This window comes from Pygocentrus nattereri, chromosome 7, assembly GCF_015220715.1.
Source record: "Pygocentrus nattereri isolate fPygNat1 chromosome 7, fPygNat1.pri, whole genome shotgun sequence".
In the NCBI taxonomy this organism is placed as follows: domain Eukaryota; kingdom Metazoa; phylum Chordata; class Actinopteri; order Characiformes; family Serrasalmidae; genus Pygocentrus; species Pygocentrus nattereri.
Window position 1 is genome coordinate 11,247,726 of NC_051217.1, and position 23,046 is coordinate 11,270,771.

At 39.2% G+C, this 23,046-nt stretch overlaps 2 protein-coding genes and 1 long non-coding RNA gene across 22 annotated transcripts in view; 2 read left to right on the plus strand and 1 right to left on the minus strand.

Annotated features, from left to right (window-relative positions):
• Positions 1–11,200, minus strand: part of c2cd5 (C2 calcium dependent domain containing 5) — a 32,640-nt gene extending 21,440 nt beyond the window's left edge. For 3 of the 20 annotated variants that reach the window (XM_037540145.1, XM_017714201.2, XM_017714037.2), the window contains exons 1-9: positions 10,935–11,192; positions 9,646–9,771; positions 8,799–8,885; positions 8,535–8,706; positions 8,167–8,262; positions 7,828–7,983; positions 5,400–5,610; positions 2,441–2,595; positions 699–787 (exon numbers count right to left, since the gene is read on the minus strand). In XM_037540145.1, the coding sequence (XP_037396042.1) occupies positions 699–787; positions 2,441–2,595; positions 5,400–5,610; positions 7,828–7,983; positions 8,167–8,262; positions 8,535–8,706; positions 8,799–8,885; positions 9,646–9,735 (1,056 nt within the window). In that variant the 5' untranslated portion in view covers positions 9,736–9,771; positions 10,935–11,192. Of the gene's footprint in view, positions 1–698; positions 788–1,594; positions 1,769–2,440; positions 2,596–3,328; positions 3,503–5,399; positions 5,611–7,827; positions 7,984–8,166; positions 8,263–8,534; positions 8,707–8,798; positions 8,886–9,645; positions 9,772–10,934 lie in introns of those variants that run through there. The other 17 variants (XM_037540136.1, XM_037540133.1, XM_037540135.1 and 14 more) reach the window with 11 other exon arrangements.
• A 39-nt stretch (positions 11,201–11,239) lies between these two features.
• LOC119263705 lies at positions 11,240–15,230 on the plus strand. The gene is made up of 3 exons (XR_005130480.1): positions 11,240–11,548; positions 14,682–14,982; positions 15,212–15,230. It is a non-coding gene; the product is annotated as an uncharacterized LOC119263705 (long non-coding RNA).
• A 15-nt stretch (positions 15,231–15,245) lies between these two features.
• tnni1c (troponin I, skeletal, slow c) lies at positions 15,246–22,028 on the plus strand. Its single transcript, XM_017690854.2, has 7 exons — positions 15,246–15,260; positions 15,551–15,589; positions 15,830–15,871; positions 16,578–16,706; positions 20,676–20,765; positions 20,847–21,029; positions 21,847–22,028. Exons 1-7 carry the CDS (start codon positions 15,246–15,248, stop codon positions 21,946–21,948), a joined length of 600 nt encoding a protein of 199 aa, XP_017546343.2. The 3' UTR covers positions 21,949–22,028.
• Positions 22,029–23,046: the final 1,018 nt, after the last annotated feature.

Sequence of the window (23,046 nt, forward strand, 5' to 3'; positions counted from 1 at the left end):
ACTGGAAACATTTTTTTTCTTGACAAACTGTTTTGACTGAAAATTTAATAAATGAATGGTGGCCTCGGACAGTACTAAATCAGGAAAGAACACACATAGGGGTTCTGCTCATTTACATACAACAAGTCATATTTAAAGTCATGTTAAACAAGACTTCTATGTTACTATACAGACAGAAATAAAAGGTCCAAATGCCTTTGCCCTGGAGTACGTCTTGGAGGAAAATACACGTGAAAGGAATGAGCAAATGCTTCACAGCTGAACTATTCAAACTGAATGGCCTTAGTTACTGGGTCCACTGGGATGGGCAAGATGTTGTTTTATAACATCGTAAGCGGTGGTGATAAAGTCATGCAGGTCATCGTGTAATAATGAACATGAAACAGGATCATATTTAAAAAAAGAGGAGACTCTTCTATGAAATCAGCTTACAGTCCTCAAAAAGGCATTACAAAGAGGGAGTTTTAAGAACACTGAAATGGAAAAAAAGAGGTCCAGGCCTTTATTTAAACCCCCAAAACATGCTCTATGCAGACATACCCCCATCCTAACAAATGTCTCAGAGGACGATGACACACCCTGAAGCCCAATGAAAAAAAAAAAAATGACACAATGAAAACACACAGTACACAGAATAGTAACAGTAAACTTTCTGCAGTGTTTGCATTGTTTGTTTTTAAGCGTCTGTGTGTCCGTACCCTCTGCTCCAAAGCTGTTTGAGTCTGCTGCCTTAAAAGTGCTTTAAGAGGCCCTGCCTCCTTCCCAGCACTGCCACCACTGCCCATACCTAGGAAGGAAGCAGAGAGAGAGAGAGAAAACTCCAGGATACAGAAAAGACACTGAAAGAAATGAACATCACTACTTCACAAATCTTCATGCTCATTTATGCCACATACATCCACACAGTTAGCATGGTATCTCCCTACAACTCCAGAATTAAATTATATTTCAAAGTTGTCTGCAGCCTCATTGCACTACTTGGTGCTAATGTCCACAATAACACGTAGGGTGCAATGACCATGATTCTGACATGAAGAGGTCTGAGAAAAGAAAGGGTTGTCCTTTGTGCAAAGAATTACAGAGAGCATGAACAAACAGCAGGTTTTGACTCTATAACAGTCATCATCAACACCCAGTCCAGAGGCCTCAAACTCCCACTTATGTTTGGAGCATCACTTTCAAAAGTAAATGTTAGCGTGCAGATTACAAGAATAAAACGTCAACTTTGAACACATAACCAGGCCCAAACACTGTCTGGCAAATGACAGCATTCTTTAAACCACAGCAGATCAGACAACGTCTACAATCCCATTGCCTGAGAGGGTTCTTAATCAAACTAATTAAGTACATGCGAGTGAACTTTTGTTAATTAAAACAAATGCTTTTGAACCACACAGCAAAACCATTTTATTTTACTTGTATGGGAATGATCACTCAGGCAAATACGCTGGCTAACGTTTGCAAAAACGTTAGTTAGTTCAACCCTCAAAGAGGAATGTGATTTCCTGTTAAGGGTCAATTTGGGGTTGGCCACACTGCGTGCACTCAGTCGGGGATTAGGGGGGTCGTAACGACAGGAGTGGGTGTGTCCTACCGGAGGCTGCCAGTAACAGGTCCTCACTGAAGGACACGCTCTTTCTCAGCATGGCTGTGTCTGACTGGCTCACATGGAGAGGGGGAGGAGTTGTACTCCTGAGGGCCTTAGTAGTGGGAATGGGTGAAGATTTAGATTGAAGGGTAGGAGAACTGGGAGACAGACAAATCCTTGCTGAAGGAAAACGAGAAGAGAAGAGTATGGAAAAAGAGGATAAGGAATGGAAAGATCACATGAGAATGAAGCAATAATGAAGCACAAATTAATTATGAAATAAAGCGAGATAGAGTAAGAGAGAGAAAAGACAGACAGCAAGAGAGACAACACTGAAGAGGAAGGCTTGGAGGTATTAAACATGAGGAATGTATTTCAGTTTTTTAGAATGGGATTCATGGCTGGGAAGTGTCGCAATATCTGTGGCTACATAAAAAAATAATGCTTCTGTCTTATGTGCCTAGAAAATACAACAAATTAATGTTACACCATCAAAACAGCTCATCACTACACAATATACCGTGACTTTCCTTCTACTTAATCATGGCTTACCCCTATTTAAATAACACTCTTTCATACATACCCACACATACAAACAAAATAAAGACCATGGATCAATATAAAAAAATAAGTACAAATAAATATGATTTGATTAAAAATAAACACAAAAGCAGACTCAAACAAATGAAGGGAAAGTGTGGTACCTCCCGCTCTCTGCGATGGTTGGTGCAATAATAAATATGAAGCCTGATAGCGACCACAGGCCTGATTATCCAACTCTGTGAGTGCGTACCACGTGTGTAGAGAGCGTTAGGTAGATCTGGGGTGGAGCAGGGATATGAATGGTCTTACCAGTTTTGGGGGTAAGGCTGAGCTCCGTGTCAGAGGAAGAGGACTGGCGGCTGTAGGACTTGGAAGGGGAGAAGGAGGAGAAGGTTTGGGCTCTCAGAGGGGTGGGGGGTCCGGAGGACAACGGGACACCAGGGGCCTCCTCCCCAAAACCCGCCCTGTCAGAGCAAGGAGGAACACACTCAGTCTCACACCCACTACGTACACACACAGGCGGTGTGTGTGTGCGCGCGTGTGTGTGCGTGCGTGCGTGCGTGCGGGCGTGTGTGGGGATGTATGTGAGGGAGGGAGAAAGACTGAAGGTAAAGGAGAGAAAAGGCTGAAGGGGAGAGGAGAGTGTTGGTTGCTTGCTGCTGGACAGGAAGGCTGTGGGGATGGTGGCAGGAGAGAGCGGGCAGGCAAAAAGAATCAAACCAACAAACATGAGTTCAACACAAGAGTAGGAAAAGAACAGGCAATACCAAAACAAAAAAGTGACAATACAAAGCCATGAGATGAAAAAGCATTTGTTTCAGCTAACCAAAGCACAACGCTCAGCTAACTAAAGCACAACCCTCTGATAACGGCACCAGAAATAATATGAACGCCGACTTCCCCCCTCAACTGATTCAACTTGCCCAAACTGACAAATTTAACATCCCTGTTTACTACCAAAAACCACACGCGACAGCTAAACCCAGAAATCTGACTGGCTACACTATGCGAGCTGAATGCAGCCCACTGATTGGTCAGAAGCATATTGTGGGGCAGAGCCTTAGCTGCAGAAAAGGTTGCTTTGGCAGCTGAAGGGCAGGTCTTGTGATGTCATAGCCATCTCGTCCAATGAAGAGGGGGTGGTGAGAGATCTTTTGCAGGGTTGTGGTGGGATCATGGGGTCGTGGGGGTACCTGCCTACACTGCCTGGCTCTGGGGCCGTCTGAGCTCCTGTGTCTGTGTTTCATACCGGCGAACAGCAGGGTTGGCACAGAAACGGAGAAGCCCTGAGAGAGACGGCTGCTTGCACTGTGAACCGGACTGCTGTGAGTGGAGCGACATCCAAGAGCAGAAGGAACAGCCTGCGGAGAGCTACACACACACACACACACACACACAAACACACACGTGTGTTTCATACATTCATACACGGACACACAAAGGCACACACAAACTTACACACACTTAGATACACAAAGCACATACAAACATGCAGTACAGTTCAGAAGTCAGAGACCACGTTTCAATTATTTAATTTTCAGTCAAATAAGCCATGATGTACAAGATATTATTTTTTCAGGAGATAGTGCTTTGTCCCATATCTTCTTAAACCTTCCATAAAAACAGGGAAAGTCAAAGTGAGAAAAAAAACCCACACATTTCCAAAAAAAGGTGTTCAGTTAAACACTACTTAAAAGTTTTCATTTTTGAGAGACAGGAGCAAAATCAAACTCAACTCTTACTTTAGATCTAAAAAGTTCTAGAACTGTCAGTACTCAATTGGTTTGAATGGATGTGTAGCTGTAAAGAAGCTGTTAAAAGAAACTAGACAAAAAGAAGAGAATCTGCACTAGAACACTGAAACTGGCCCCTTGAGATACGTAGTAAGGTCTTTCAGACTGAAGAGTCTAAATTTGGAACTGTGAGAAGCAGACAATGCAGAACGTTTAAGCCTGATCTCTGAAGGTGTGGAAAAATATCCCTGCACATTTCTTTGAAAAATTCCAGGCAAGTCTCTCAAAAAAATGGAAGCTTTAATAAAGGCAAAAGGTGGACACACTAAAAAAACAGAAAAACTGCATGTTTTGTTGATTTTCTAAGAGAAAGTAAGCTAACACATCTGCTACAGGCAACTTAAATGTGCAAATTCACATAGTGGAAAAAATAAATAAAAAAATATTAAATGTGCCAAAACTTTGCGCAAATCACATATATACAGATATGTATTTTTTTTGCTTGAAAAATGAACAACTTAATGGCCATTTTGACCAGAAACTAAATAAATGAAGTTGGTCTCTGTCTTTTGCATAGAACTGTACATGGACAAAACTCACACTTGCTTGCATACATACATACATACATACATACATACATGTATATGTTTATATATATATATATATATATATATATATATATATATAAAGATGTGTGGAAATATACACGCACAGACGTGGAGTACATACACAACGACAAACCCATCCAAGCAAGCAGACACAGACAGAAAGTGCAAAACACAAAAAAATTGCAAACAAAGAGAAGTACAACACCTTCCCCCTAACTGAGCACAAGAACAAAACACAGAGGCTTGTGTGGTTGTGAACATGAACACTCACGCACTCAAATATGCTGAGCAAAATAGACTGTAGACACAGGACCGACGCAAAAAACGCCCAACTCGGCACGCCACAGCTGCAACTTCACCACAGCCCACTAATACAAACATGCAAGCGCAGGAAAGAAGTCGCGTGCAGGAGATAGAGAAAGAGGGAAGAAGGGGGAGGTCAGACAGAGTCGGTGGAAAAATAAAGAGAGGGCATGCAAGGAAAGGGAAGGCATGGCTGAAGGTGTGGAGTGTTTGTATGTTGAGAATATATTACAGTAGAACATACTCCTAAAACAAACAAACCCTTCACACAGACAAAACAAGCTACTGCACAAACAATATGAGCGCATTTACTTTCACCTAATGTTTCAGAGGTATCCCTGCTTAACTAATAAGAAATGCTCTCCTAAGATAAAACTGCTGAACAGTTCAGTTCATTAATGAAGCAATTACCTTTGGCTAGTCACCATCCAATCCAAAATATACCTGTACCTAAAATATTGGTTGAACAGGGATAGCTGAATATAGTTCCATCCACAGTCGCGTCATTCTAAAAACACCGCAAGATGTGGCACTTTTTTTTTTTTTATTTTACACAGACTATTCCTGGCCATTGCACGAAGGCAGGGCCGTTTTGCATTTTTGTGCAAAAACGCACTCACTCACTCTTTTATATCTTTTGACGGAGATGAGTTACAAGGGTTTATGGCTGTTGCAGGTGTGTATGTGTTGCTGAGTTTGTCGAGTGTGCAGGCAGTGCCGATGGCACGAACAACAAGGCCAGATTCCCCTTCCAGGTCAAAACACTGCAGGTAGCCCACCACTGCATTCCCACCCATCTCAAGAACTTTCAGACCAATCTTCCTCTGGAGTTCACCTGCAGAGAGAACCAAACACCATGACTACTGCAGGGTGAAATGTAACCATTACCAGTATACTTTGATAGTAAGCTTCCTGAGACGTGTCTCACAAAGCTGAATATCTCGGTTACAGTGACCCTACACTACATATTGATTAATCTGATTTAAACCCCAATTTGCCCATTCTGACTAATTTTCACAATCTGATGCAATTTTCCAAGTTGGGAGCTTGGTTAAAAGCGATTAACAGCCCAAATGATCTGGCAGTATGAGAAGAGACACAAGTCTTTAGCCTTTAGCTCCTGATGTGATCAAAGGCCTTCATATATTTGCAGATATTTTACTTTTAAAACTCAAATCATTCATAAGTAGCTACATGGCCAGTGATGTAATTCAGGAAACGGCCAATCAGAGAACTAGTAGAGAGGAAAAATTGTAAACACATGCAAGTAAGACAGTGGAAAAACAGAGGATCACCTGGCTGAACACTGGCAAAAAGTCACTCTCTTTACAATGCCAAGTGGGTTGCCAGTTTGTAGTGAAATATTTCTTCAGCACTCTTTGATTTCTGAGTTTGTCAACCCCATGTTTGTGTGTTTTTTCTTGGCTCTAGTGTGTGCACTAAATGCCAAATGGGGTCTGGTCCAGTTTAGGTTTGTTTGCATCATGTAATAAAGCGATCTGAGATTTAAAGTGCTTTTTCTTAGCCCCAACTCATATCTTTGATACCCTCTCTCTGCCTAATCATATAGCATGCACACCCTCAGCAGGGGTGGCAACATGCCTCCAAAAGTGGTGGGGCAAAATGTATAGTTTAAAAAAAAAAAAAAAAAAAAAAAAGTTAAACAAGGGTAGAGTCTCAGTGATTCATACTCAAATTATGAGGATATAATCCCTCAATATCTCATATAGGAGATCAACGGGAACATGATCAAGGGGTTCTCCTGTTAGATGAAGAATGAGAAATGGCTCTTTCTAGGGTTCATTTCTCTTCCATATACTCAAGCCTTGCCATGCCAGTGCTACATCAGCGACAGTTCTCTAAAGCTAAACAGCAAAAGACCAACATTATGGGTGGGACGCTACCCATTTAAAAAAAGACTGTAAAACATCACTTTTCAGCTTAGGGAAAAAATCATGCTAAATAATTGTGAAAAATACAGAGCAATTATTGCCTCAGTAAACAACCATAGAGGTGGCAGAGAATACAGTGTTTTCTACCATTTTAGATTTATTTCCTAAGCTTTTGTTTTACATACTACGATGTCTTGGTCCTCTTTTGAAAATTGTCCTCTTCATATTTTTTCATGTGCATACACACAGGGACTGATTACATGGCATCATGGACTACATGAAATACCAGAAGATTTTAAATCAAAATCTGTCTTCCTCTTCCAAGAAACTAAAAATGGGTCGTCAATGGACCTTCCAGCAGGACAATGATCCAAAACATATGTCCAGAACAACACAAAAATGGTTTACTAAACACTATATCAAACTTCTACCATGTCCATCTCAGACCCCTGATCTACACTCAACAGAAACCAGTGAGGTGTGCTAAAGAGGAGAGTGCACAAAAGAGGACCCTGGGGCCCTGGGCCACCTGGAGAGATCCTCTAAAGAGAAATGGTCTCAAATTCCCAGCTCGGTATTTTCCAGCCTTACAAGACGTTACAAGAGAAGACTGCGTGCTGTTTAATCGGCAGAGGCAAGCTGTACAACGTATTGGGGTAAGGTTCTAATGTTTTGTTAAAAATAATTATTACTTGTTGAGGGATTTTTTTTCTCTGATTAAATTTACCTCAATGTCTGAATATTTCCTTTTTTTTATTGAGATGTTAATTTTCTTACAACAAATTTCAATTTCTTACAATACATTTCACTCATCTTTACTAAGGGTGCTAATAATTGTGAAGAGTACTGTATAAAAACATACATATTATGTAACATATATTCCTTTACTGAATTTTATCAATACCATCTGGCACTAACCGTGACAAAAATACATGTTCACTACAAACAGCCAGAGCCCTCAAGTCAGTTTTGCTGCTTTGGGGGTGTGTCTCTAAAACGCTAACACGTTCCAAGTATGCAGTTGGAGGCTAGATCTGAGCTCCAAATCGGTGGTGACACCAGCCCTAATATGTGTGTTCGAGTAATGAAACTTCTCAGCATTGATTGGCCTGTACACACTGATGGAAGATCAGCAATCAGGCACACGTGAGCATTTATACCTGACATAAGAGAGATGAGTCTTTGACGGGCCTCATTGGAAGCTCGTGGGGTTCGGATGCGGTCAATCCACTGGTACTCTGGATCCTCATTTACTACCAGCTCCTCCACAAAGCCATGAACCATCACAGCACGGTAACATCGTGGAATAGATGTGGCTGGCATGCAGAGATGGGAAGAGAGGGAGAAAGCAAATCGACAGAATTAAAAGCATACAGCCTCTGAGAAAGATGACCAGAGCCAGACAGCATTAAACAGAAAACAGAATACACAAAAAAAGAGGTCAAGAGAGAGGAAAATGTAAAACATAGGTAAATAAGAAATTTGGTCTGGAGACTTACTACAGAAGAACTTGACTCCACAGGAAGACTGTCTGAATCGGTTCAGGTCATTGAAAAGTTCCACCTTAACTAGCACATTGATCTCCCCTCTTATACCTTTTAAATAAATAAATAAATAAATAAATAAATAAGATTAAAAATCACAGGATTACGACACAAACTCCATGTCACTACACACAGAACATGCATAAAGTGTTGCAGACTGTTTAGTAAAAACATTACATGCCAAAGCACTTAAACAAAAAGGGAGTCAACAGTCCCATCAGTTTGGAAGGTTAAATGTAACAGTAATGGTGTTGCTCAACTCCAGTGATTCTACATTGAGTCAAATGAACCTTGAAAGAAAAAATTACACTGCAGGTACACACCATGTATGGTATCGTAGATGGGAAACCAGCCAGAGATGACTGTAGCAGCTTCACTGGAAAGTAGTGGATCAATGTCGATGTAAACTTTCCCTATCGCATCATTAGCGCTGTATGTATCATGATCCAGAACAGTTATCTGTAATGGCTCATCCTGCAAATCCTCATCATCCACCTACAAAGAGAGAAGGTGGCGGTGTAACTTATTTAATTAAGTTACAGTATAAGCAAAATTCATCAAATAGACAAAAAAAAACTTAAACCCACCTCAAACTTAAACCACTCTGAATTCCATTGGGGATTCAGAGACTTGGGATACACATCAGTTTTAAAAGTTGTGTTTCCAAACTTCACCTATTAAACAAAAATACTGTTAGTGTGATTGCAGGTGTTTATACATAAAGCTGTACATACACTGAACAGTTTGTAAACCTGTAAATATGTTAGAATGTAGGCTCTGTAAAGCTACAAAGATGGCACTGAAGCTGTATGTGAAGTTGTACATGTATCAGAATGTACATAAACCTGCAAATGTGTGGAGCCGTATGTAAAGTTGTGCATATAGGGGGCACAGCTGCAGGAGGATCTGTAGGGAGCCTAGACCTCCTCAAATTTCTGAATGCACCTTCAGATTTCGGTAAAGTAAATAAGTGCCTAGTGCCAAATTTTAGGCCTATGGTTAATTAGTCAATATCCACTGTGGTATTCTGTCAGCAAGACTGTTAAATGCGAAGTCAGCAATCTTTTGATATTTAAATTTAAAATTTTTATCTTCCTGGCTACGGTAGCTAGAATATAATGCAGATGACAGTGATTGACATCCTCAATATAGCGATTCCTATGGAACATAATGCTTCATAGATGGACCCACAACATGTAATCCCACAAAAATAAAATTCTCGCTATGCAACTGGTACATTTTTCAAAACTAAAGGTGTATGTAAAGCTGTAAATGCACAACTGAAGTTACATGTAAAACTGTAAATGTGTGACTGAAGCTGTATATAAAGCTGTCAATGTGCTACTGAAGCTGTAATTGCTTGACTGAAACTGTACATAAACCAATAAATGCGTGACTGAAGCTGTAAGTAAAGCTGAACAAGTCTGGACTCACCTCAACAAAGGCGTCAGTGAGGTCACTTGCACGGTCCATGACGGGCAGGTGTCTGCCCGCCACAATTTTGGCCTTCAGTTTCCCTGGCATGTTTTTTTTTGTTACTTTTTTTTACCTACACCAGACCTAAAGTCACAAAACAAGAACCAAAACGTCTGAGATGTCGTGGACCTCTAAACATTTATAACATGCTGCAGATGCTGCAGACAGGTATGGGTCGCATAATCAGATCAGCTGCAATTGACAGGCTGGGTGCATTTGAACCAGGAAGGGAAAACTAAGACCTGCACAAACTCATAGAGATTTAGTTAGTTCAGCTTCATTTTAACGTTACCTGACACTTCAAATCACCATTCCAGTTATTTTACATTTACCTATAAATGAACGTTACATGTGAAGAACGCAAGTGCAGCAACAAAATCTAAGAGTATGTTTTGGTTTTATCATTCAACAAGAAAATAAACCACGTACAGTAAGGTTGGAAATGCAGCGGTAACTGGGTTGGCTAATTACGGCATAGCAGTAACAGATTAGTAGGTTAACTAACTCCGCTTAGAGTGACAAATATTTGCTTTACTTTATTCGATACATCCAACATAACCTATATTTTAAACAGGCTTGGCAAGGATAACTGTCAGCTAGTTAGCTTAGTTAGTCAGGTGGCTAAGCTAATTTGCTTCCTAGATTTACCAGCTGAACCTGTGAGAAAGCACTGGTTTTGTTATGGACATCGGTTGCATAACGTTAAGGGTCAGCTAGCTAACTAGCTTAGCTTCTAGTTAGCCGTAACAGTTATATTAAAACTTGCTAAGCGACAGTGTTCTTGAGTGAGTCGAGTACCAGCAGCAGTACTGTAGCAGTGTTGTGCTGATTCTGATTCTGCTGGGGCGCTGGAGTCGGTACAACACCGGCCTTTAACGGAACCACCAGCGAACCTCACACATTGCGTCGTAGTCTGCACCTTGCGCCATAGCGTTCACGAGGCTGCAGTCAGCTTCTTATTCCGATTTTCCCGTTCCACCTTAACTAGTGCAGGAGTTAGATTCCAGCGCCTCAGGTTCAGACGCCAGAAGGTAACTAGTTAGCTAACTAGCTAGCTTGGGTTAACTGTTTAAGCTGTTTAAGGTGTAATGGGAAAATCTGAATAAGAAGCTTGACTTCAGTTTCGTGTAGCATGCATTATTAGCTAGTTAGCAACACAGCTAACGCGACTCTGACTTTATGCCCGTGTTAAGGCGGATTTTTGCTAACACATGCTCACTGATCAGCATTTAGCTAACGTTACTCACCGGAGCTTGGCGTTTCAGCAAAGCTGCAAAATACCGCAGCGTTTTCAATTTGACGTTACAGTCGGTCCATCGGCCTAGCGAGCCTTTCGATCCCATAACACGAATTAAAACGGTATTCCTGACGTAGATGATTAGAAAAGCACTGCGCTGCGGTTATTCCTTAAAGATCATGTCGGTAGGTTTGAATGGTACCAATAAAACTGCGGTGTATTCGCTAATAAGGCTCATTGGAGATAAACACACTGCAGTGGCGTTACATGCCAAAGGCGACAGGTAGGAGGTTCCATTCAGGGTTGCCAAGTTACACAAAACTCCTCCTATTAGACTGATTTCGCTGCATGAATTGCCTTTAGCACTCGGGTTATTGGTGTTTAGGATAAGGACCTGGAGGTTTATCCGGTACTTAAGTTAAATTACCTGTCCAAGAAGCTTAGTGTAGTTACATGATGCAGAATACACACGACAGTAAAAAGCATTGTGGCTGTGTTCGTCGAGTACAATAAAATTAGTAGTTACACTAAACACACTCATGCAACCCACACAAGTGCACAGAAGCCAGCAGAACTGGGCATCAGTAGGAACAGCACCTCTCTAGAAAGCAGACTTGCTCTCATGTATGGTATATATCTGATTTTTCTGCATGTCCCTGACCTTTTTATGTGTGTGAGCTTTTATGCAAAGTGCAGGACAATATCTTGGGTCATGAAGTGCTATTTGTCAAAGTACCATTAAATCATTACTCTACTTACTTTGGAAAAAAACAGACACAAGCCTTTGTTGTAAATCAGGCCCAAAGTGGGGCCTCAGGGTCAAAAAACATTTGATTTGGCCTGCTAGAAACTTTCCCACAACCAAACCTCCTCAACCAGTAAAAGAACAAATGTATTTGTATTATTTAAATATTTTAGATTTATTATTAAAATAATATTCCATTTCATAACAAAAAAAAAAACAATTCATTTAATTGTAATTGAATTAAATTTCACTTTAAGTACTTCTATTTGGAAGTGAATCATACAGTGTATTGCTATAAAATAGATCTTTGGCCGAGTGGCCTATCCTCTTTGCACCCCCCCCCAATTCAAAAATGATCAACATGGCAACACAGGGAGTCTTGTGCGAGGTTTTCCTGGGTAGAGGCAGCAGCCAGAGGAGCATGAGGACAGAGACACTGCTCGGCCCAAGGGCTTATGTCAAACCTGGGATGGGAATTATATAAAGACAGCCAGGGCTGATTAACTGATCCTGAGTTGAAACGTTATCAAATCCTCAACATGTGCAGTGTCACTGGGCTTGTCATTTCACCTCATACATTCACGCTAATGGACACCTCACAGGTACCACAAATGTAAAGTCAGAGACTTAAAGACTAATCCCTTTGAATTTCAACTAGGAGACAGGCAATCCTACAATTGCATTACTATTATTACACACGCACACACACACACACCTGTCCTGTTTGACTGGCATTTATTTCTAAACCACTTGCATAAGCTGATCTCATGTTATATTAAGCTCACATCTGACACACTTTTGACTGTGTTACTGTGTGCCTTAGAATGTCGGATTTGACTTTAAATGCAGCTTTAGAGTCATAGGGATTTTTACACTGTTGAGTTGTCTTAGGTGGAAATGTGCTAATAGTAGCACAATCACTTAGAGATTACTGTCACTTTGGTCTTGTGTACATGCGCTCTGTCAGTGTACAAGTGATGGACGGCCACAGTGGCACAATGCTGCATAGTCTGGGAAGCTGGCATACCTCTCTGCTGACCATGAAAAGGTTACTGAATAAATAGCCTATACAGCTTTAGTGTGCAAAAACATATACGTGTTGTCTCTATAGCAGTCTAAATTACATCTGCAACTTTAAACTTTTACTATACTATCTTCAATCATAATAGTTTAAATAGTTTCTTTATGAAATATTTGTCTGTCACTTGCATTGTGTCTGCTTATCTGTCTGTCTGTCTGTCTGTCTATCTATTAATCTTCATCTTTTTTCAACATTATATAGAGTTCAGCTGGTGTGTTGCTCATGATTTGTAGCATTGTAAATTGTATGTGTGCTTCAGTTCACACAAAGGAAGAAGACAGTTAAAGTCTCTGTCACGTCTCTGCAGTCTTTGGATGTGTTTTAAGCAAATGACAGACATCGAACACCCCTTCCCCTCCCCACATTCCTCTGCAGTGTCGTTATCCTCCCAAGAAGTACAGTCACCTGGTGATCAGTGCTGGGATATTTTTAATGGATAAACCCAGCTCCTTATGACAAAGCAAAACTCACAGTTCAAAAATAAACCACAGAGTAACCACTTTAGGTGAAACCGACTTATTGTTGGCACTGTCGTTTCAATGAGTGTCTTTAAGTGTCCATTTCTGGTCAGCATGACTATCATCTTTTTGCTTTTCATTGGGGACATCACTGCGCATTCATTAATTCTTCGGCCATAATTATACTTCTTATGTGCCCCATCAGATGGAATTAGAATCCACGCTCTAAATTAAAATCAGAACATCAGACTGTAATTGCCTATTGCAAAACAATGATTGACATGACGCTCAACCAATCACTGAATTGTAGCTGTCTGTAAGCACTGCTTATTCTGATAGCCCTGATAGAAAAAACAGCATAGTGGTCACCAGCAAAACCAAAATATGTTGTATTCTGGATGCCGGTGTGCTGAACAATCAGCTTGTGCTAAGAAATGGATAAATGTTACTGAGGCAGATATTACTTAGACGCCGGATCATCTGGAGTGCAGAGCTGTAGTTAATTCATTTCTGAAGCTGAAACAGTTTTAGATAAAACTGTGTAGAATACCAAGCTTCACAGCTCAATGGCAAATTAACAAACAGCTATTAGGGTAGCTAAACCTTATCTGGGCCACTGCATTTGCTAACACCCATTTTAATATGATGTCTAATAATAAATGACCCTGCAGAGCAATGTTAGAATATCTTAGCTGGCTAAGTTAGCTTTTATTAACTGTCATCAAAACAGTTTGATGACAGAAAACATAACAGAAATCGTTTTGTGTGACATGAAATTCTATTATGTTAGCTTTGTAGCTAATGTACAAAAACTGAAACATTTCTCAGCCAATCAGCTATGTTTAGGATGAGGAGAAAATTGTGTAAATTTGATTTATTGATAAACTGTTGCTTTAACCCCATAAATCCCATGCTGGTAATACACTAAGGCTTATTATTCATTAGCTACTGGGACTTCAATGCAAACTGGCTGAGCTATTCTTAGGTTATAGAAGCATGGAATAAAACTTTGGGTGTGTCAATGGTCCCCAGCCATTTAAGGTGTTAAATTTAAACATGTGTGTTAGCATAGCAAGGTTTTGTTCTAAGTAGTTTTGGACCATCTCTATTGGCCTGAGTTAAAACGAACAGCTGAGAAAACAGAGTCACAAAGGATTTGATATGACAGGGATGTGATGTTTGTAGTGTTATTATTTGTAATACGGCCTAGCATGGTGTGGACTTTATGACCTCAGCTTTTCTTGTCATTTATGATTGTGTCTAGCTTGTTGTGGATGGGTCTGCTACATTTAGTATTGTTTGCTCCATGTAGTGACCCCTAAATATTGTCCTCAGCTGAAGGCTCTGTATTGTGTGAGTGCATGTTTGCTGTGTTTAGAATGGTCATATAAATATATACAGTTTTTGTTGGATGTAATCGAGCAGAGATTTATGGTTGACTTCTTATGGTCTTACTGTGTCCTTGTGTGACAGGAGAAGAAATGCAAGGTCTGGCAAGCCATCACCCACACACACACGTACAGAGGCAGCTGGTCTGGTCATCGACATTGCTGTCTGTGTGCTATAATTATTTACCTACCATCTGTCACACATAAAACCCATTGTCTCAGTCTGTGTGCTGTTAGTAGCGCCACAGACAGCAGCTAAGGTACTGTAGCCTTCTTTACATTCATTTACACTTACCTATGTAGAGAGACTGCATTATAGAGCTCTGTGCACTGCTGTGTATTGTGACTGTAGATGTGTTATCACTTTTTCGGGACTTAAAGAGAAGGTGAGAAACAAAATAAGTCATTTGTTTTGTAATAGTATCTCTTTGAATGAGCTAAACTGTGTAGATATGATGGTGCTTCTTACAGGCTCCAAGTAAGGGATTATTTTCCCCTCATTATTACAATATTACAGCGTTTATATAGCATCTTTTATATAATCATTGCGCAGGTGACCACTGCTTTGTGTTCCTTGTGCTGATATGTGTTCTTGTCTTTTTCCTCTGATCTCAGGTTTCACAATGGCGGACGAGTGAGTATATTTTAAATGCATTTGTCTTCTGTGAAAACCTCTTAATTCTGATCATCCCACTAGCAAAAGTGCAAATGTATATTAACTTCATTTGTATGTACATGAACATTGATATTTGAGGTCAGTGTATGGATTTTCTTGTCCTACTGTAAAACTGTTTAATCTCATTCCTCTTCTCTCTTTGCCCACTCTCTGTTAAAACGTCTACAGTGTAAGTGCTTTTAAAGATTCAATTTTTTTTACATATGCAATGTATTTACTAAAACTAAATCTGCATAAATTATGATAATAATTTATCTTTTTCTTTTACATGAACACAGGATGCCCCCAGGCCAATGGCCCCTCGGGTTCAGGCTAAGGTACTTCCCTCCAAACTCGAAACACTGAAACGTACTTAATTTCTATTTTGTTATATTGTGTTTTTAAGTTGGGTTATAACCGTACTGAAACCTCCTGTAGATTGTCATTACATTTCTACAAAGATTTCTGTTTTAGTAGACCTTTTTTAGATAATTGCTAAATGAGTTTCTGCATAAAACACTGGGAGTGAAACTCTGATACCAACTGAAACCAAAATGCTGAACTGTTTTTTTTTCTAGCCTAAGTCAAAGATCTCAGCTTCGAGAAAGCTGTCTCTGAAAGTGAGTTACATTTTTTCTGATTGCTCTTTATCTATTTACATATCAGGGTTAATCATCTGATCTACACTTCCATTTAATAGTCTGGAATTAATTGGCATATTAACTATGTTTTGTTGTTTTATATACACAAATAACTTTGAAGATGTGAATTTATATATTGCAAACAATCTAAAACTAACAAAATGTATTTTTAGATGTTTCGTCATTTTCAGGATATTTCAATATTTCAGGATTTCTGTGAACAGGAAGAGAAAAAGATCAACGAACAACAGTGAATATGGGGTGTCTGTATTCAGTCACGTGCAAAAATTTGAGCACCCAAGTCATGTTTGTTGATTTTCCTCTATATTTCTTTTACACTTCCTCTTCACAGAACATACTGAAATATAAAGTTTCTGTCAATTTTAGTGCACAATCTTTATTTATTTGCTGAATTTTAAATATTGAAAAAAAGAAAACATGAAAATACATGTCATAACTTTTGCACAGGCCACATTTTATATTTTATTGTTTCCCAATATGTTAAATTCAGAAAATAAACAGTAATTGTGCACTGAAATGTGAAGTGTGTTCTCTGTAGAGGACATATACATTTATTTCTACTTAAAAACTGACAAAACATGTAATTTACACACATTGAGGGACATGTATGTGGTCAGTTTGCTGCACTAGTTTATGTGTACTCTAAGGGGTGTTTGTGTGTCAGATTCTGCTGCTGCAGAGAGCGATGGAGGATCTGGAGCAGGAGAAAGTGACCCGTGATGAGGAGAAGGTCCGCTACCTGGGAGGACTCCAACCTCTGCAGATGTCTGGGCTTGCAATGGATGAGCTACAGGTGCATGAATGGAAGCTTAGTCGATGAGGTAGAGAGAGTAACTAAAATAGACCACAGTGACCACATCGCTTAAAGTAATCAGGCAGTGCTCAGTGAGTGTGAGTGTGGAAACTGTCACACAATTAATGTAGATTATTCCCACTACAATCTTAACAACATAGTAACAAAACATCAAACCGAATAATAAAAAAGTAGCTTTATTAGGAAAGGGCAAAGCGTTTTTTTAAATAAATATTTTTATTAAACATTTTAAGGCAAAACAAAGATATTGTACAAATTACATGACGAAAACATTATATGCAGTATACAATTAAAGAGGAGGTGAAAGGGGAAGAGAAAAAGGAATGAGAAAAAAAAGTGGGAGCTACATGTACATCCTAGATACACTCATATACACATAGTTAAACAAATTGTATTCAGACATAAACTTTATAAGTGGGACTAATTTAGAACAAAAAGCACATGTAAGCACAATACAAAAGAATATGCAGCAAACGTATACCTGAAAATTTTTGAGGTAAACCATCATTGAGCCGTGACACACAAATCTTAGCCTCTGAATTAAGAGAACATTTGAAAATTTCCTCAATCGCCTTAATGACCTCAAACCAAAGCTTCTGTATATGTGGACAACCCAACATACAATGGAAAAAAGATGGGCAAAACCTATGAAGTTGGGACGTTGGGTAAAACATAAATAAAAACAGAATACGATGATTTGCAAATCCTTTTCAACCTACATTCAATTGAATACATTACAAAGACAAGATATTTCATGTTCAAACAGATAAACTTTATTGTTTTTTGCAAATATTCACTCACTTTGAATTTGATGCCTGCAACACATTCCAAAGAAGTTGGCACAGGGGCATGTTTACCACTGTGTTACATCACCTTTCCTTTTAACAACACTCAATAAGCGTTTGGGAACTGAGGACACTAATTGTTGAAGCTTTGTAGGTGGAATTCTTTCCCATTCTTGCTTGATGTACAACTTCAGTGGCGCAACAGTCCGGAGTCTCTGTTGTCGTATTTTGCACTTCATAACATGCACACATTTTCAATGGGAGACAGGTCTGGACTGCAGGCAGGCCAGTCTAGTACCCGCACTCTTTTACTACAAAGCCACGCTGTTGTAACACGTGCAGAATGTGGCTTGGTATTGTCTTGCTGAAATAAGCAGGGATGTCCCTGAAAAAGACGTTGCTTGGATGGCAGCATATGTTGCTCCAAAACCTGTATGTACCTTTCAGCATTAATGGGGCCTTCACAGATGTGCAAGTTACCCATGCCATGGGCACTAACACACCCACATACCATCAGAGATGCTGGCTTTTGAACTTCGCACTGATAACAAACCGGACAGTCCTTTTCCTCTTTGGCCCGGAGGACTTGACGTCCATGATTTCCAAAAACAATTTGAAATGTGGACTCGTCAGACCACAGGACACTTTTCCACTTTGCGTCAGTCCATCTCAGATGAGCTGGAGCCCAGAAAAGCCGGAAGCGTTTCTGGGTGTTGTTGATGTATGGCTTTCACTTTGCATGGCAGAGTTTTAACTTGCATTTGTAGATGGAGCGACGAACTGTGTTCACTGACAATAGTTTTCTGAAGTGTTCCTGAGCCCATATGGTAATATCCGTTACAGAATGATGTCAGTTTTTAATGCAGGATCGAAGGTCACAGGCATTCAATGTTGTTTTTCTGCCTTGCTGCTTACTTGCAGAGATTTCTCCAGATTCTCTGAATCTTTTGATGATATTATGGACTGTAGATGATGAAATCCCTAAATTCCTTTCAATTGCACATTGAGAAACGTTGTTCTTAAACTGTTGGATTATTTGCCCACGCAGTTGTTCACAAAGTGGTGAACCTTGCCTCATCCTTGCTTGTGAACAACTGAGCCTTTCAGGGATGCTCCCTTTATACCCAATTATGACGCTTACCTGTTTCCAATCAACCTGTTCACCTGTGGAATGTTCCAAACAGGTGTTTTTTTGAGCATTTCTCAACTTTCCCAGTCTTTTGTTGCCCCTGTCCCAACTTCTTTGGAATGTGTTGCAGGCATCAAATTCAAAATAAGTGAACATTTGCAAAAAATAATAAAGTTTTTCCATTTGAACATTAAATATCTTGTCTTTGTAGTGTATTCAATAGAATATAGGTTGAAAAGGATTTGCAAATCATCATATTCTGTTTTAACTTAATTGGAATTGGGGTTGTAAGTTAAAGTATTAACTCACTCACTCACAAGAATTTATTAAAGTAATTTTAATACATTTCTGTTGGTCCATTAAAGGGTTTCTAAATTTCTGCATTATTAAATTATTCATAAAGTCATAATCGTGTAAAGTCATTCAGAGTGGTTTGATGAACTGCGGCTTTCTAGCTTTCTGGAGAAACTTGTTTACAGTGGTGCTGATAGGAGCCAGACGCCTGAAGCATTCAATGCCTCTAAAAGCTCCCTCACAGAAAGTTACGACATTAAATGACTACAGATACACTGCCTGATTCCTGAAGGACTGTTTTATGACCAGTTTATGAAATCTTTTTGCTTAAAAAAAATTTGCTTAAAATATTATATATACAAATACATTCATGGTGGAGACGTACATACAGGGTGTGGGAAGACAAAATAGTTCCCAAAGAAAACATTTTTCTGTTTACTATTATTTTGATATTTTCAATATTACATATAAAAAGTCAGAAGACAGATGGAGGTTCAGTGGTCATTGTGCATAGCAACTAAAATGGCTATATTTGAGTTGTAGACATTGTGACCCCTGGATCCTATCACCACCACTGTATGTTGTACATGGGGCAGGGGGTGAAATTGCACTGGGGCCCATCGCACAGGGTCACAGTCATTTCTGGGTCATGTGTGTACAGTTGTGTTAGTATTTATGTGAGGGGCCTAGAAAGATCCAATTTTACACAGTGGTATGCAAAAGTTTGTAATCTTCTGGTCAAATGACATTTTGTTGATTGTGTAGGTGAAGATAAGTTAACACATGTTCTACACAGGACACATTCTTTAACACTTTGCTGAATTTAACATCAAATTAAAACATTAAAAAACATCAAATGTGGCCTGTGCAGAAGTTAAACTCAGCAAAGAAAAACAACAAAACATGTAATACGTAGTTATAACTATGTAAAACAGTTTTGCATAAAACTGCATATGACCACTCAACTTCCATTATATAGCCCCAATGTTTAATTATCTCTCTTTAATTTATGATGCATTTCAATAGCAGTAATCGTTCAGAACATGCATGTAAACATTTAGGTTAATGCCAGATGTTACATGATCGTGATTGGCTTTGAGGCATAATAAAAGTGAGTAAACATAAATGGGCCTCACTCACCAATGACTTCCTAAATTTCTTGAATGTGTTCTTGAGAGAGGTCCTAAAATAAAGTTTACGCCAGATTCATGACGTGTTCTTAAACACGTGTGGAACTGTGTGAACCTTTGTGCTCTTGAGTGTATGTAGATTCACTGGCAAATGTCAGAATCTGGCAAATGTCAGAATCTTTGTAAAAAAATGCATTAAGAAGAAATTTCTTCATAAGAACAGTTGATGAATGTGGCCCAGTGGTTTTTTATTCATTGAAAGTAATTTTTGGATGGGTGGGGCATTGGCTTTTGTACTGGGGTCCATAAGACCCTAGTCATGGCACTAGATCCACTCATAATGAAGTGTTCACTCAGTTTAAAGGGCAGTTGGTGTCAAATGGTGTAAAAAAATATGGAAGTATCAGGTTTTAATCCCATAAATGTCCAGTTTCCACCAGCAAGCCTAAAGTGTTACTACACACTTCTAATAATCTTCTGAGAATAAGCTCAGCCAGTTTGCACTAAAGTCCCTGTAGTTACAAAATAATAAGACTTAGCATGTAATACAGCTGTGATTTGAAGGGGTTAATAGAATGATGGCATTACGTGTGTTTGTGTCTCTCTGCAGAAACTGTGCAGACAACTTCATGCTAAAGTTGACGTGGTGGATGAGGAGAGGTATGACATTGAGGCCAAAGTCAGCAAGAATAATAAAGAGGTGAGGGTAGAAGGCTGCTCACATCTTCTGCATGAGATATTATATCATTCTGTACAATCACAACCAGTCTATGTGTTACAGATTCACGAGCTGAAGCTGAAAGTGGAGGACCTCGGGGGTAAGTTTAAGAAGCCTGCTCTGAGGAAGGTGCGCGTGTCTGCTGATGAGATGATGCGAGCACTGCTGGGGTCCAAGCACAAAGGCTCCATGGACCTCAGAGCCAACCTCAAATCAGTCAAGAAAGAGGACATTAAACAAGAGAAGGTATTTGAACACAAACATAATGAGAAACAAGACTTTGAAATGTATAACCTTTAATATCAGTGATGTAAAAAACTTTAAAGCTTTTCAAATATTTTATTGGTTCATCTATTGTGGAAAAAATAAGCAAAAATGGAGTTGAGTTTTTCCTGATAGTGAGCACATATCACTTTATTGTTACTATGTTTTAATACATAATCTGTTGCTATATTATTATATATACCATACCACATTGTCATGTAAATCTTGTCATATTTGTTTTCAATAGCTTATTTAATGTAAATTCAAATGTCAAACTAGAAACCAAAATGGAAATCAATGACTAAATAATGAACTGATTATAAACTCAATTTACATACATGTAATATTTAATTACACTCATTATGAAAGTGATGCCTTCAACAAAAAAGTTGGGACAGAGGCAATTTAAGACTAGGAACACTGTGAAATGCTCACTAACCATCTTAAATGAGTGATGCAATATAGATTGGACAAAGCTATCTGCTCAGTGAGATTTGCTCACTGCATTTCAAATATTCTGGAAATGAATTTTAATCTTGATGTTAACAGCCTTCTCAACCATTTGAAGCTCTGTTCATCTTTGAAATGTTCTTGATCTTTAGAGGGTTTTTTTACAGCTTCTATGCAGTTTACAGCCTGTGGTAATCTATAAACTAAAACATCAACGTATTGTGTATAGAATGTATTTTTCTAGCATCTCTTTTTCTTCTTTGCAACATTATTGAACATTATTGAAAACAGTGATTCCAAACTTTTCTACAATATGTCTGACCAACCAATGTGTATGTGCCTTTGGCAGGTGCTGACCACTGAGGTAGGTGACTGGCGTAAGAATGTGGAGGCCATGTCCGGAATGGAGGGCAGGAAGAAGATGTTTGATGCTGCTGGTGGAGGACAGTGAGCAGTGTTTATAGTTTTGTATATATGAGTGCGTGAGAGACTTGATTAAAGTAGAAGAATAAAAATGAAAACTTGAACTCATTTAAGCTGTCAGAGCTTCACTCGCTCATGCTTGGTTCTCTCAAGAATGTAAGAGCTTACCTTTTTCCCATGTGATGTTATTTCATCTCACATCATTTCACCACAATTAATTTCATTTCATGGTGTAAGACCACAGGTTTTATCTAGAAATGAGGACTTGAACTGAACCAAATGCACAGAAAACACAATGTCATTTTTTAAAACATTGTCTGAGTGGACCTTCTGGAAAAACTGTAAATGGAGAAATAAAAACATTTAGATGTTGTTTATTATTCATGATTGTGAAGGCAGATATGCAACAAATACACATACACTGCCCCCTTCCCCCAACACACACACAAGAATATCAGTGTCATCACAGCAGCTGTCATGATGAACCAATAGAACCAATAGAAATGCTCCAAAAAAGTACTTGGGATTACCTTCAAAAGTTATGATAGTCTTTTCTTCTCCTGTAAAATATTTTATGCTATTTTACATGTTTTCCAGACACAGATGAGAGGCAGCTTTGTGTCACTAAATTATTTATTATTATTATTTGAGTTTTTACCACATAACAAAGGCTCGATGTCACTGTCCAATGAGGGTGACCACCAGCTTGGAAAATTCCTACTATGTGAGCCATCTTAATAATTGCTTTTGTGTTGAAGGACAGGAGGGTGTGTAATGCAAGTGTTCTGTCAGGGGCTCTGAATTATGAGGTGTGTGTGTGTGTGTGTGTGTGTGTGTGTGTGTTTTATAGATTTACCAGCATATTTTAAGAAAACAGTTACCTGTTTCCAACCCCCACTCAAACAAGTGAGAGGGCCAGATGCTGAGGCTTCCCTCACTTTTCTTGATACACAGGATCATTTTGAGTCCTTAAGTGTTTGCATATAGATTATCTTGGGGCATGTGTGTGTGTGCGCGCGCCAGTGTCTTTTTCCTCATTTTTTATAAACAGGTCCAATTATGATAATACTTTTAATCCAGAAAAGCCAGTGACGTATACTAGTCCACTGAAGCCTAACAAAGAAAA

Coding starts and splice junctions, on each gene's coding strand:
- tnni1c (XM_017690854.2), top strand. Junction 15,872..16,577: donor CGAGAAAGCTGTCTCTGAAA/GTGAGTTACATT, acceptor TTTGTGTGTCAG/ATTCTGCTGCTGCAGAGAGC. Junction 16,707..20,675: donor TTGCAATGGATGAGCTACAG/GTGCATGAATGG, acceptor GTCTCTCTGCAG/AAACTGTGCAGACAACTTCA.